Raw genomic sequence first — 13,986 nt, 5'->3', positions numbered from 1 at the left:
TGTTCGAAGTGGGCAATTTATTTAATTACTTTTTTTCCAGAAGTCCATTGACACCATCTCATCCATAAGAAACTCAAGAATTGAAAGTCCTGTTGTCATTTGTCGTTTGCTTCTCAGTTCAAGTTCCCGGCCCGGCTCCAAATGTGCAGGCGGCATCAAATACACCAACTTCTGTTTCTCTGAGTTGGGAGAAACCCGTCACGGGCAATGGAGAGGTCCTCACCTACAAGTTGTATTACACGGACAAAAGCATTGGAACTGAACAGGTTGGTTACACCGGACAGGACATTCTTTTCTATCAGAGATTACTAACCTGTTGTAGTTGAAGACACTGGTTAGCAACAATTTACAACGCAGGTTAGTTCCAGTGGCGCCGAAATGAGCAGAATTTGTATGTCGGAACAGGTCATAATATATGACTAACCGACACTAAGGTAGTAGTCAAGTCAAAGGGGTGAAAACAAATGCATGAGAAACACTCCTTGGCCATGAATATAAAACAATCAAATGGAAAAGAATAGGTACGCTGGAAACTGAGTGTGCCTTTTTTTGCAACACGATGACTTATGCTTATTCCGCTGAACAAAGGAGTTAAGTTTGTCACCTCAAAACCCCACACATCGGGACTGTCATAAGCTGATGATTAGTCAAAGCAATTGTACAACAAAACATGCAAATGGGTCCATATTTTTGGAAATCTTTGGGCAACTGTTGATGATCATCTTATAAATGTTATTACTACAATGTTGATGCTAATTGTACTGGTAGGTTGACTAACTTTAATAATAACTTTAAAGCCCAGGGGTATTGTAATACTGTCAAAAGCCCATGACATTAAACGTTGGCATTTTTTTTTCCTGCAGGTAAAGCTGTTTCGTAGGAGTACAATTCAGAGGTTTAGATATTGAGTCAGCCCGAGCAGCTGCCGCATGCAAGCCAGCGAGGCATTAAAAAGCCTTTAATATGATAATGAATGAAACGTCATCCGGTGCATTGAGTAATGATGCCTCAGTTCCCTGGAGGAGGGAGCTCGAGATGAGCTGGTAAAAACTAAGAAGCGGAGAAGCCTGCAAAGAAACGACCTCTAACACTGTACCTGCAAAAGTAAATGACGAAATACTGTACTCTAAAATGCATCTTGAAGTGCAGAGTTGCTATAGAAATTTATCACGCCAAATGAAGAAGTTATAATTGCATTTCTATGGAAGCAAAGTTCGGTTTGATAAACTAAGAACTGGATGCAAATGGGCTTTAAGAAATTTAGGACACGTTGATTGGCCTAGTTAGTGAAGCGAAACTTGAGAGGAACCATGTATGCCGCGGTTTTATTATCTGAATTTAGATTAGATAAGGTCATGCTTTATTGCTGTCAGCTCTGGGAAACCTGAATGTTACAGCCGTAACAGTTTGATTGTTATTCCAAGATAAAAAGTAGTCTTGGCCTCAATGAAAAGTAAAGAAAAAAAACGGACTTTGTGTGAAAGATATTGCTTAACCCGCTGTATGCTCTTTATATTCATTTATTCTCAATTACAATGTGAATGCGTTTTATAATCTGTGTCTCATCCTTGCAACGCATATTTTTGAAGAGACTACTCACATGCTTCTGTCTATTTTCTAGGATGTTGACGTAAATGGTCTGTCATACACCATGACAGGGCTCAAGAAGAACACGCAGTACAGTTTTCGTGTGGTGGCCAACAATAAGCACGGTCTGGGTGTCTCCACTGATGACATTGTGATCCGCACACTGTCTGATGGTCAGTCGACACACATTTGTACTGCCAATTATTTCATTACTTTATTTAATGAACCACATAAAATATTCTTAGAGACGGCTCTCAGTATGCTGCAATGCTGCTCTACAGTACTGCAAAGTATAATCACAATAATAAACATACTGTTATAGTCCTACTTCGCTGACAGACAATCAAAGCGAAGAATGATCATCTTCCCAAATGCGCCATTTTCATGCAGCCCTTGTATTGATTTTATGAGTGAATGTCGCTTTTCTTCAATGCTTATAAAGTTGTCTTCTTCCTCGCAGTGCCAAGTGCTCCTCCTCAAAACTTCACTCTGGAGGTGCAAAACTCAAAGGTAAACCTCAGTTTGTGTTTTCTTTTTTTCCTCTGAGCGGGAGCTCCTCGTTTTGTGAAAAAAATAGATTCCCTGCCAAGAGAATACGCCAGTGCTGTGATTGTGTGTGTGTGTGTGTGTGTGTGCGCGCGCGCGCGCGCGTGTGCGATTAGATGCATGAAACAGACTCGCAGCCTCAGCTGGCTAAGAGGGTGTGTGAACCCTTATCGATCGTCTCATCAGTAGCAGGCTGGGCTGTCATAGTTTATTTCCTCTGCGTCAGGCTCCATCAGTACACTTTCAGCTAAAGACATGCTGCTAAATGGATATGCAAGTCTTACATATTGCAAACAAGCAGTAGAGGAGAATTCAAAAATTGTGCAATGAAATGCTACGATACGATGGTTTTGTTTTGGGTTGTTTTTGTTGTTGTTTTTTTTAAATAAAGTGATGCCACATCTAATGGTGTCACTCTTTTACACCATTAAAATCCAGTGGGAACAACAGTTACTGGCACTTCGTTGTGGACTTTTTGTGCCTCAAATTACCTGCCGTTTATTCCGCTGCATTTCATCCAGTAAACCCCAGCGCGGCTCGGCATCTTGTAGCACATGCCACTACACTAAAATCACTCTAAATTCAGACTGTGCCACAGTATGTACGGTAAAGCGCTGAAAAAGCAAGTCCTTCACAATGTACGATAAAGTGGAGGGTCACTGCACACATTGAATTCTTTAGTGATGACACGTGTAGGAGTGTCACGATTTAACCATAAGATCGAACTTACACCACAAAGTGTACCAACATATACCACAAATATCATCCAATAACTGGTCACTTGAAATGTATTCTCCACCTTTTGCTGGCACAAAATGTTTAGTCTTTGCTGTCATTGATCGTCCTGCTATATTTAAACAGCTCCCAAGTTTAAAGGCAAGTCTTTGTGTGTCAGAGTCTTTTAACTATAATTGTTAAATCCGATTGATTACAGTGGAGGACACTGTAGCTCTTGTGTGACACTGCTGATTCGACAGGCTGCTGAGGTGGCCGCGGGCTTCACAACAAACGCCTGATGAAAACAGCAAGTTGCCTTAGATGGCCTCTCTCTTGATCCATTACTGTACATCTTCAGTCAGAGGGCTGCAGGCCTGTTCATTGCACGCTTCCACCAAGTGAGGGATACAATTTTCGAAAGATGTTCCTTACTAATGATATGTGAGACATAACGTGTAAATCGAGAGCCTGGAAGCAGAGGTGAAGATAGAAAAAGTGCATGCGCTTAAAGTAAATGTTGGAGGATGGAGGCCTTTGCTGCGCACAAACTGAGTGAGACAGAACCGTCAAAGCAATGCGGAAAAAGAAGCTGTTGAATAAACCCATCACACACCAGCAGCTTGAGAGGGAACTGGCCACACGTGTGGAGGGAGAGTCAGCTGAGATTTGAGTGCTAGAAAACAACAGATGCTGCTGCACATGTTAAAAGGAGTCGTTTGATAGAAAGGACAAGAATTGTTTCGCTTTGGGCTCAAGGCAGAACAAGCCCAATTTAAATCCACACATTGTTGAAATGCTTTTGTTTAAATGCTTCCTCTGATTTTTTTTCTTTGCAACATGAGCATTCCAAAAGTATAATTGGACAAGGCTTTTATGCTTCGTCTCAATTGCTAACAGTAATTTTCAAAAAATGATCATATGTTTCATATTTTCTGTTCACTCTTCACTTTTTTCCCTTTTGACTTTCTGAACAGTCAATTCAACTTTGTTCCTAGTTTGAAGAATAGACAAATGCACCCTGTTTGAGTGCAGGCCGATCATGCAAAATGAAAACTACACACCATTCGTTCCATTTGTTCCTTTTTCCCAACGGGGCCGGAAAGTGTGTGTGACCTGCATTCATCCTTTTGTGTATCAGTGTGACAGTAGGGAAGCATTAATTAACTCTTTGCTCATGCTGAGCTACCCCCCACCTGTCTCTTTAAACACACAAAATTCCGGGCGCATGAATCCCAGCATGACATGTAAGCTTGCAAACAAAATTCACACCTAGAGCTCCCGTGTGCCTGAGTTTTTTGTGAGGCCTTCACACCACTGTCAAGACAATATAAATGGGTTCACCTGATGCCTCTTTCCCACAAGATGGCACCATCTTGGCTGGCCATGGCTTTTATTTGGCACCCAAGTGTCAGTGCTTGCAAGGTGCACACTGACAGCCTCAAACATATTGAGGTTTTCAGCTAGGTACATAATTCAAATGAAGTTGGGACCTTGTGTCCAACATGAATAAAAACGGAATATTTCATGCAACGTCCTGTACTACTTCATTCGAATTGGAATTTGTGAATCGTAGCTCAAGTTCGCATTTCTATTGTCCAAACCACATGCAGTGGTTTGAACAATGATCCAGTCAAGTAGAGCGTAAAAATACATTTTTAAAATGATTGCTTTCAAGCGGGGGAACAAGTTTGTATTTATGCGTCCTCATGCCTACAGGCCGTGTCTCACTGAGTGGCGAACGTTTGCCAGTGTGTGTGCGCACATAGCGAATGTCGTTGGGTTTTTGTGTCATCGGGGTTCATTTAAGGTCAGAAAGACATTGGCGCACAGTTTTTCTTGTCACGAAGAAATTTTTAACATGTTTAAAAATTTATGGTGACACTGTGACCCCCCCCCAAAAAAAAGATTCGCTCCATGTGCACACACTTTCATCCTTTGCCAATCAGTGTGATATGGGATTTACACAGTAAAACTGTTTTCTTGAACTGTCCGCGACCCACTTTTGATTTGGGTCCCACGAGTTGAGAATGACTGACATTGACCACTGGTGGCCACTCATCACGTCGATTTGTCATGTGTGCGAATGAGGGTAACATTTGAGGAATCACATCGAGACAAAACAAAAATGAACACAGGCAAGCTCTAGTATGACACTTCACAGTCTCTTCTATGTTCAAAGTATTTTTATGGTTGCACTGACTCTCATTTGCCCTTCATAGAGCATCATGCTTCGGTGGCAGCCGCCGCCCTCAAATTCCCAGAATGGAGAAATCACTGGATACAAGATCCGATACCGTAAAGGATCACGGCGAAGTGAGACAGCGGAGACCACTCGGGGGAACCAGCTTTCCAAGCTCATTGATGGTAACAAACACCGACTGACTAGTTCCACTTGGGTCATTTTAGTTCATAAACTCACCGTTGTATTTTATTGCATTTAGATATTGGATATACTATATGCAGTAAAATCTCAGCAGTTAAACATAATCCGTTCCGAGACACTTGATGAGCATTGATTAGTTATGGATTTCAGTTTGTCCCGTAGGAAATATTACAAAAATTGATCCATTCCAGGGTCAAAATGTCACCAACGCGGAACTTTCATTAGCTGTACGGACGATCTTTAAATGACATTTGACATTGTCAACATTTGTTAAAATAAGTAATATGTAATGATAAAACAAATGCATAATGTATATGGTACTGTAACTCGGATCGAAGGTGTCCCCTTTATTATTAACACTCATAAGAGGTTACCGGAACACTGTATTGCATTGTGAAACTGCTTTTCCTGAAGAAAAAAAAATTAAGTCATGGCTGATACAGTCCTGAAGCATAGGACGAATCCAATAATTTACTGAGCATCTCAAGGATTCTCAATGAGGTGTAAGTCTCGACTACCTATGGGCAATTCATGTGTGATAAAGAGCTGTTCGCTGTTATATTTTTTTTTAACCTCTGCTGTCAGCTATCATTCATTTGGTTATTGGATTGGTTTTGGTGCATGTGGACTTTGTTTTCAGAATGGGGGGTGGGGGCAGTCTGGTGGCTGAGTGGCCCAGGGCCTTTTTAATTTATCAGCACATGAATATGATCTTAACATGTGTCAGTGTGTTTGCATGATACTGTTACACCCCCCACGGCTATCACCCAAATCAATCAGTGATTAATATTAGATGTTGGCTCAGCAACTTTAAAGTGGCATGACCCCCCACTGTGCAGTACATCAAAGAGAATATGCACTTAAAAGTTGATTCTATTCTTTCTCAAACATTCTGGAGGCATGAAACAGAGGGATGTTTGTTGGTTCAAATGCATTTAGAGGGAGCTGTAGCCTCGGAGGCTCTGGGTTTGGCAGACTTTCGAAGCTACCCCGAGGGTGGCCCGGAATAATCGGTGCAGGGAGTGAGAACCAACTACAAGATGAGCATGTTGAAAGGAAATTGGATAATTTTACAATGTTCTTTTTTTTCCAGATGAATAAAGTAGTAGATCATTTGTCAGTAGTCTCTCATGAATACCAATGCCGACACCTAGTTGTGAAACTGCATCGTGACTTTTCCAAATCCTTTTAGTTTTTTTCTCAATTTCCAGCGAGCTGTTTCTTTTGACACATTTTTCTTAAGTGCTGCATATTTGTACCGATCAAAGCCGTCTAAATCCATGTGGAGACGTCAAATGTCATCTCCTTGATGTTTTGGAGAAGGAAAGACTGTGGTACCACATGGTGAGGCAGGCTTACATTTTTTTTCCTTTGGATTCTGCAGAGTAGTTTGGTGCATCTGTTAAAAAGTATTTGCACTAAAACGCAAGTCAAGACAAGTAACACTTTTTCCCACCCCTGGTGCAGCTCTTGAGCGTGGGACAGAGTACTCCTTCCGGGTGTCTGCCATAACTGTGAATGGCACCGGCCCAGCCACTGACTGGACTACAGCAGAAACATTTGAGAGTGACTTGGATGGTAATATTCCGTGCTTTCCTTTTTTTTTTTTTTTTTTCATTCTTACCCAGACTCGCTTTCACTAAATGTTTTATTTGACACTTCTTTTGCCAGAATCCCGGGTCCCAGACCAGCCCAGTTCGCTTCACGTCCGCCCACTGGTGAACAGCATCGTGGTGAGCTGGACGCCACCGGAGAACCAAGACATTGTTGTGCGTGGCTACAGCATTGGCTATGGCATTGGCAGCCCTCATGCTCAGACCATCAAAGTAGATTACAAACAGCGCTACTACACTATTGAAAGCCTTGGTAAGAACATTTGAAATGATCAGATATGTCAAGATCCAATCTGATTGCAAGATGTGTGTTGCACTAATCAAATATGTACTTTGTTGACTAATTGTCAATAAATTACACCAATGAGTGTTTGTGTCTGACACCACGAACAGACACTAATAAAGACCCGTGGCAAGATTGTTCTTGTGAAGTCACCAAATCTGCTGTTCATTTTAAAAAGATGCAAATTGGTTCGATTTTCTCCCGCGCACATAATTAAAGTTCACCGCCGATTTTATTCATGGTGGCAATTCAGAGGATTAATGAGCACTGAACTTCTTCCGTGTGTGTTGATACCCACACCAACCGGGGACAAAAAAAAAAAAGATTTAAAGGTGAAGTTAAGTCCCCCCCAAATTATTTACATCAATATGTTTGATGCATCCCCACTAGTCTTAACACTGCATTCTGATTATTGTTGTGATTGAATATAAATTAAGCAGCAAAATCCACCCATTATTAATGCATCACAAGGGGTGGCCATTTTGCCACTTGCTGTCCACTGAAAATGACATCACTCTGCCGAAGGGGCTCAGGTAACGACTAATCACACCTTGCATGTTTCTGAGTTTGAGCCATGATTGGTCGAGGACCAAATAATATGATCAATGCGGACATTATTTGTGATTGTAACCAGACCGACTTTGGATTTTTTTTTAAATATATATTGCTAATGTCAATCGGATGTCTACGTCACGCGGAAAAAGTCTCTTTGTTTCAAAAGGTGTACTTGATCTATTCGTGATGGCAAATTGCCTCTTTATGCATATTTGAAGCCTTCATCACAGCAAGAGGAATTATTTTATTCAAATGCCCTCTCTTGCTAATCTCGCCATTATGAGTTGAGAATCTCTCGAGTTTCAGTTCGATTAGACAGCTGCATCACTTTATATTGCTAAAATCCATCTTTGCATCTCTCTTGTTCAGACCCCAGCTCCCACTATGTGATCACACTCAAAGCCTTCAACAACGTGGGTGAGGGGATTCCTGTATATGAGAGTGCCATCACAAGGCCACAGTCAGGTAGGAGGTGCACAAATCTACCACTGAAAAACCCGCAAGACTGATTGACCTGTTTATATTCACAGCTTTGTTGTTAAAGTTGTTAAAATATCGGAACGTCACATTCGGTACACTTTCACAGCTTGATTTGATTTGCTCAGCAAATGAACTTTGCGAATATTAGCCACACCCCTGTTTGCTGCAGTGCATTTTGACCCCACTGTGAACTTCAAGTACAACACTAAACGCAATCTAAGCACACCATTGTTAAAGCAGAATTATTTTTCACTTGAATTGGTTCTCATTAGAATGTAAAGATGCACCAAATGTTATGGCTACCGAATGTACCGGTACTGCAAATCATAATAAGATGGAGTAAGTCAAGAGGACCTCCTTTTAAACAAGTGTTTGCCTAAAGGCCGTATCATCTCACTGAGCGGAGAACGTTTGCGAGGACGCGCGCACGTAGTGAATGCTTTTTCGTAAGAGTTCGTTCATGGTCGCAAAGACGCTCGCCAACAATTTGGCTCTCAGTTTTTTCGCGCATGTTCGAAATGTGATGGCTGAACTGACTCTTTAGAGGTAGGGGGTATGGCCAGCTATAAAACACGGCGCTTCACTTGCCGCAATGGTCTGTTGTCAAGTTATTTTTTGCTGTCCCTTTGTGTGTAAGAGCTCCGCTGCCCTCAGGCTTGAAAATAGGCGAGCTAATTAGAACATACATCTCAATTAAAGATCGAAACACAAGTCTCAATCCGGTGTTCGCCACAAATGATTTTCTAGTGTGGGTCTATGGAAAGCAGACTTCAGACACACTTTGTGTCAGTATATGACGATAACTTGCATGGGATCCCTGCGGCGTCCCAAAGGGGGGTATGCCCCCTCCCCCCTTTCAAATCTCGACTCGCAGCTCCCCGCTCAGCCTTGATGGCGCCACTTTGTCTCCACCATAGCACTGTTGCAATGCTGAGAGGGCATGAATCACGTCAGCATGCTTTGAGGGCGGATGGCAGTCTAAGTGCACACACGCACAAGCCTCTCTGTTAGCTCTGTTGCTCCTCCTCACATCCTCGTAGACACACGCGCAGTGCTGCGCACACCCGGACCTCCTGTGGTGGCTTTGGCAACCCTTCGTCAGATCCAAACGTTTCCTCTCAAAGTAGAACCAAAAACCTTCCACCATCGTCTGCTGCTGCATCCTCGGGGGCGCGTGCTTTTCCTGCCAGTGTGTTCAAGTCAGGATTAAAAAGACAAGCTGACCTACATACTACTTATACTTTGGAAACATATAAAACTGTGGAAAAACTTGGTGAATTTTTGTTGAGGGAGTGTGGGGTGGAGCATGCATTATAACCCTTGGATTTAATGTAAGTGAAAAGGATGCCCTGGTAGTTAGAAGAGAGGGAAAGGAACCCTCTTCATTATTTTGTTAATCCATGTGCAAATAATGGGGACTGAGTTTTCCCAGAGTTGGGTAAACAAAACAAAAAAAACAAAAAAATGAAGGTTCTGCATTTCACTCAAAAGTCGCAGTACTCTCCATAACCGCATGGATGCTTGGGTTGTCGCCATGCGCCGCGGCACAAAGAGCTTAGAACGGTGAATGGAGTCCTGCGGGGCGAGGACCTTCAGGTGGTTGAAGAGAGTCATCGCGGGTGACTGAACAGAGCTTATTCTTTTATCACTTAATGGAGTGAAGATCCTGAAGAAGTCAAGCACATGCTTCAAGGGTCGGGGGGGGGGGGGGTCCCCTTATGTCAAAGAAATGTCTGTGGCCATTTTGCTTTCAAAAGATGAAGCATTGCACGTTTAATAGCATGTTACTGAAGAACATTTGAATGAAAGTATGTAAAATAATTCTCTGTAATCAATGCGGCATCTCTTCCCTTCCCTCACAGTAGTACTAGACATTGATACCACATAGGAACATTTAAAAGATTGTAGATTTGTCTGATTTTAGAGGTCAGTGTCTGTTTTTCTAATCGAATCTTTTCTCTTTCTCTTCACCCTTTCCAATCCTGTGTTCATTGTGCTTCTGTTTGGTTTTGCCTTTCACCTTTCCATTCTTGCTTTTAACTTAATAACCTTATTTTCCTGGCTGTCCGTCCTACCCTGCATCCCGTCTGGACTCCCACCCAATGACCATCCCATGCATTTCTTTGTGTTTTAATTTGCTCATTTTAATTTATGCGCTTGCATGTGGGTTTACTGCCTGATGGGCAGACCCCATAGACCCTGATGTTGACCTGTACGAACTCTTCCATGCTCCATACACCCCAGTACCAGATCCCACCCCCATGATGCCACCTGTGGGTGTTCAGGCCTCCGTGCTGAGCCACGACACTATCAAAGTCACCTGGGCGGACAACTCGCTGCCCAAGAATCAAAAGATCACAGATAACCGCTATTACACCGTGCGCTGGAAGACCAACATCCCTGCCAACACTAAAATGAAGGTAAGAGTCTTAGTAGTACATACTGCATATCGATTACCTGTTTCTTTAAACACAGCCTTTTTCATAGGAACTATCAAAAATGTGAATGGCAAGTAGCCCAAGGGGACAAGCTAGGAATTCGGGGATTAGTTGAGAGACCAATCGGAAGCCAAGTGAGAGCGGCAGAGTGAAGAATGAAATTTTCTAAGAAAGCGTCTCTATTTAATGCAATGCAGAAAATCACACTTTTCACTGCAGTAGGGGCGGATCTTGACCGATTTTCCTTGTAATCCGCCGGATTTTGCTACGCCATGGTCATCCTTATCCGGATGGATAGATGGTGCCGTTTCATAAAATGAAATCATCAAGCACCATGGAGTTGATCTTCTTTGAATTCAATAATGGTCAAACTGATCATTTGCCTCTGTAACAGATTTGTGCTAAATATATTGTCACCATTAAAGCAGCCACAATCAATTGTTGCTCTTCACATAAGGTAAATTGCACATTTGCGAGTCCAGTCAATCCTTCTTCAAGAATTCAACAATTTTTGTTTTTCACAAGATGTTTTCAAATGCTCCCAAAGGTGACTATATCCAATATTTGTTCTTCGTTCATATTCTCATACAGTATGTCATACAACATATACAGTGGACTCCCACTTAGTCACAGTTTAACAGCTGCAGGTTCAGTTTTTCAGTTTTTTTCATGCATTCATTGTAATTTATATATAATTAATATATACTGTATATACAGTATATATTGGGGTTTTTTTGTTTTGTTGCAAACCCTGTTTTTCATGGAGGATGTCTAGTGGCGGTATATGTAATTATATAATAGATAATTATTCAAGAGTTTATAGTGATCGTCAGTTTTTCACTGATTATCGCTATTCGTGGGCTGACACGGTTCTATTCCCCTGCAAACAGCCGGGGGCCACTGTCTATATGAATTAACAGACATACAGATATTCAACTTTTGTCTGAAGACACCAGCGATCAAGAAAACGATATTCAAGCATGTTCGGCTTCAAACAACTATGTTATCAGTGCGTAGTCATCGGTGTTGTTGCTGCACACACAGGAAATCCCACAGCCAGTTTTCTGGTTGGTCACGTGACGTTCTGCAAAAGGTTCGTTGGGGCCCTGTGAAAAAAAATCTCACTTTAAACCCCTCCACGCTAATGCCGCTAAAGTGAAAATGCTCACACACACCGCCCGGCCTTATTAGGCCTCTGATGTCTAATATCATTTGTTGGCAATGACATCAGAAACTATAATGCCACCTTGGATAGCGTGCACATCACCTATGTGGATCCTTGTTTTCTCAATTGAAAATTACAAGAAAATCACACTGTGCATAACCTTACATTCAGGTTTCCTCTTCGGTTTATGCACCACCCGTCCACATGTTGCATGTAATAATCGCAATTTCAGAAACTAACACATACAATCAAAAGCTTTTCGCAATGAATGAAGTAATAACACTGGCAGCCATTGAATCACATTATATGGAAACAACATAATAAAAATATTAGACATCGAAGCCCAAAATGATGGAATGTTCTGAAGTCTGTCAGACTTGAACACAAATGTGTTTTATTCTCCCGTGCACAGATTGCCAACACAACCAGCTTGAACCACGTGGTGACAGGACTGAAGCCCAACACCTTGTATGAGTTTTCCGTTATGGTGACCAAAGGCCGACGCACCAGCACATGGAGCATGACAGCTCAGGGAACCACCTTTGAAACCAGTAGGAGCACTGCAAACATGCATCAAAATGTGACAAAACACATAAACCACTCACGTATCAGAGCAAATCATTGATTCTATCATAGTCGGATGCAAGCCGATGAAATGATAGACACTTTTTCCCCCCATTACATTGTTCCTCCCACAATTCACTTGGATGGAGGATCGGGACTGAACCCGACCACGAGTCGCGAAATCCTGTGAATCATTGGGAAACCCCCTCCCCCACCCTCACCCCTCCTATATGGGTTAATTATTAACTGTGGGTTCCAAAGCACTACTTTACTACTTACCTACGACAGGTCAATGGACGAAATAAATATCCTCCACTCACTTCAGCCTAGCTCCTCGGCACAAAGATGCCAACAGACGGTGCCAAAGCAGTACTTCAACATTAGTTAGACAGGGAGAATACTTTGTGTATATAAGAGCACCAATATATATAAATCAGTATGTATTGTATTGTTTATATGAGGGTTCTTTTTTGATTTTTTATTGTGGTGAATGCCCTGTGTGAATTCCCTCCTTAGTTCCTAGTTCCTCCCCCAAAGACGTGACAGTGGTGAGCAAAGAGAACAAACCTCGCACCATCATCATCAACTGGCAGCCTCCCTCTGAGGCAAATGGAAAGATCACAGGTGAGTCTCGAAAAAATTCACATGGTCTTATCCCATTTTTTTACCGCACTTTCGGTCTGAAATGTTACACTGGTCAACAGCAAATTTTGATCAGATATGGATTTATGTGTCCCCAAAAAATGTTTTTCGGGCGGTGATTTTAAAAAATGTCCCTACTCTTTTCTAGTTCATCAGATTTTTGCCATAATTTCATTTTTGTTTTTGTTTTAAAGTTTGACCTATAAAAGTTTGTGCAAAACTATTTTACAATGCCTTGTAATTATAGATATGTTTCAGAAAACAACTATATATATACTGTATATATATATATATTTTTTTGGAATGCCTGAAGTCATCCACTATTCTGCATGAAAAGCAGTACTGCCAGTAAAGCCATCACACCAAATAATTGACCTCCCTGCACTCCCCTTTCTAGGCTACATCATCTACTACAGCACAGATGTCAATGCTGAGGACCACGACTGGGTTGTTGAACCAGTGGTGGGCAACCGCCTTACTCACCAGATCCAGGACCTTACTCTAGACACGACATACTACTTCAAGATCGAGGCTCGAAACTCAAAGGGCATGGGCCCAACATCTGAGGCTGTACAGTTTAGGACCCCAAAGAGTGAGTTTTTCTCCACATTCAGACTAAATATGAGGTGCATTTGAAAGCACACATTGATTGGGAATGGCAAATAAAATGTTTACAAGAGTCAGATCGTATCAAAATGGAGATGCTATATTTCTGCTTAATCACACTCATTGGACACTCCATTGGGCTACATGCGTCCAATTTGAGTAAATATACTGTACCTCCAAATAGTCCATGAAGACAAATAACCACCTCCCTCATATAATAATAGCTTACATTACAGATAATGTAGTTCGCTTCAATTGACCCGAGACCACTTAACAAAAAACTGAAGCGGTAATTAACATGTTGCGTATCTTAGAGCACGATGTTAGCATAAAGGCTTCTTTCGGCTCGCGATATGTTTGCCAAGACTGATGTATTGGACACAATTCTCACTTCAACAATACGGTTA

At 41.9% G+C, this 13,986-nt stretch overlaps 1 protein-coding gene across 17 annotated transcripts in view; it reads left to right on the top strand.

Annotated features, from left to right (window-relative positions):
* Positions 1-13,986, top strand: part of neo1a (neogenin 1a) — a 172,544-nt gene that overhangs the window by 144,760 nt on the left and 13,798 nt on the right. For 14 of the 17 annotated variants that reach the window (XM_052063028.1, XM_052063018.1, XM_052063014.1 and 11 more), the window contains exons 10-20: positions 118-266; positions 1,622-1,760; positions 2,048-2,097; positions 5,070-5,214; positions 6,701-6,811; positions 6,905-7,099; positions 8,054-8,149; positions 10,352-10,584; positions 12,180-12,318; positions 12,848-12,955; positions 13,371-13,565. In XM_052063028.1, coding sequence (XP_051918988.1) covers positions 118-266; positions 1,622-1,760; positions 2,048-2,097; positions 5,070-5,214; positions 6,701-6,811; positions 6,905-7,099; positions 8,054-8,149; positions 10,352-10,584; positions 12,180-12,318; positions 12,848-12,955; positions 13,371-13,565 — 1,560 coding nt within the window. The remainder of the gene's footprint in view (positions 1-117; positions 267-1,621; positions 1,761-2,047; positions 2,098-5,069; positions 5,215-6,700; positions 6,812-6,904; positions 7,100-8,053; positions 8,150-10,351; positions 10,585-12,179; positions 12,319-12,847; positions 12,956-13,370; positions 13,566-13,986) is intronic. The other 3 variants (XM_052063022.1, XM_052063017.1, XM_052063029.1) reach the window with 1 other exon arrangement.

Source organism: Hippocampus zosterae, chromosome 4 (genome assembly GCF_025434085.1).
Source record: "Hippocampus zosterae strain Florida chromosome 4, ASM2543408v3, whole genome shotgun sequence".
NCBI classification, from domain to species: domain Eukaryota; kingdom Metazoa; phylum Chordata; class Actinopteri; order Syngnathiformes; family Syngnathidae; genus Hippocampus; species Hippocampus zosterae.
The sequence above is the reverse complement of the archived record's forward strand: the minus strand, read 5'-3'. Positions and strand labels throughout refer to the sequence as shown.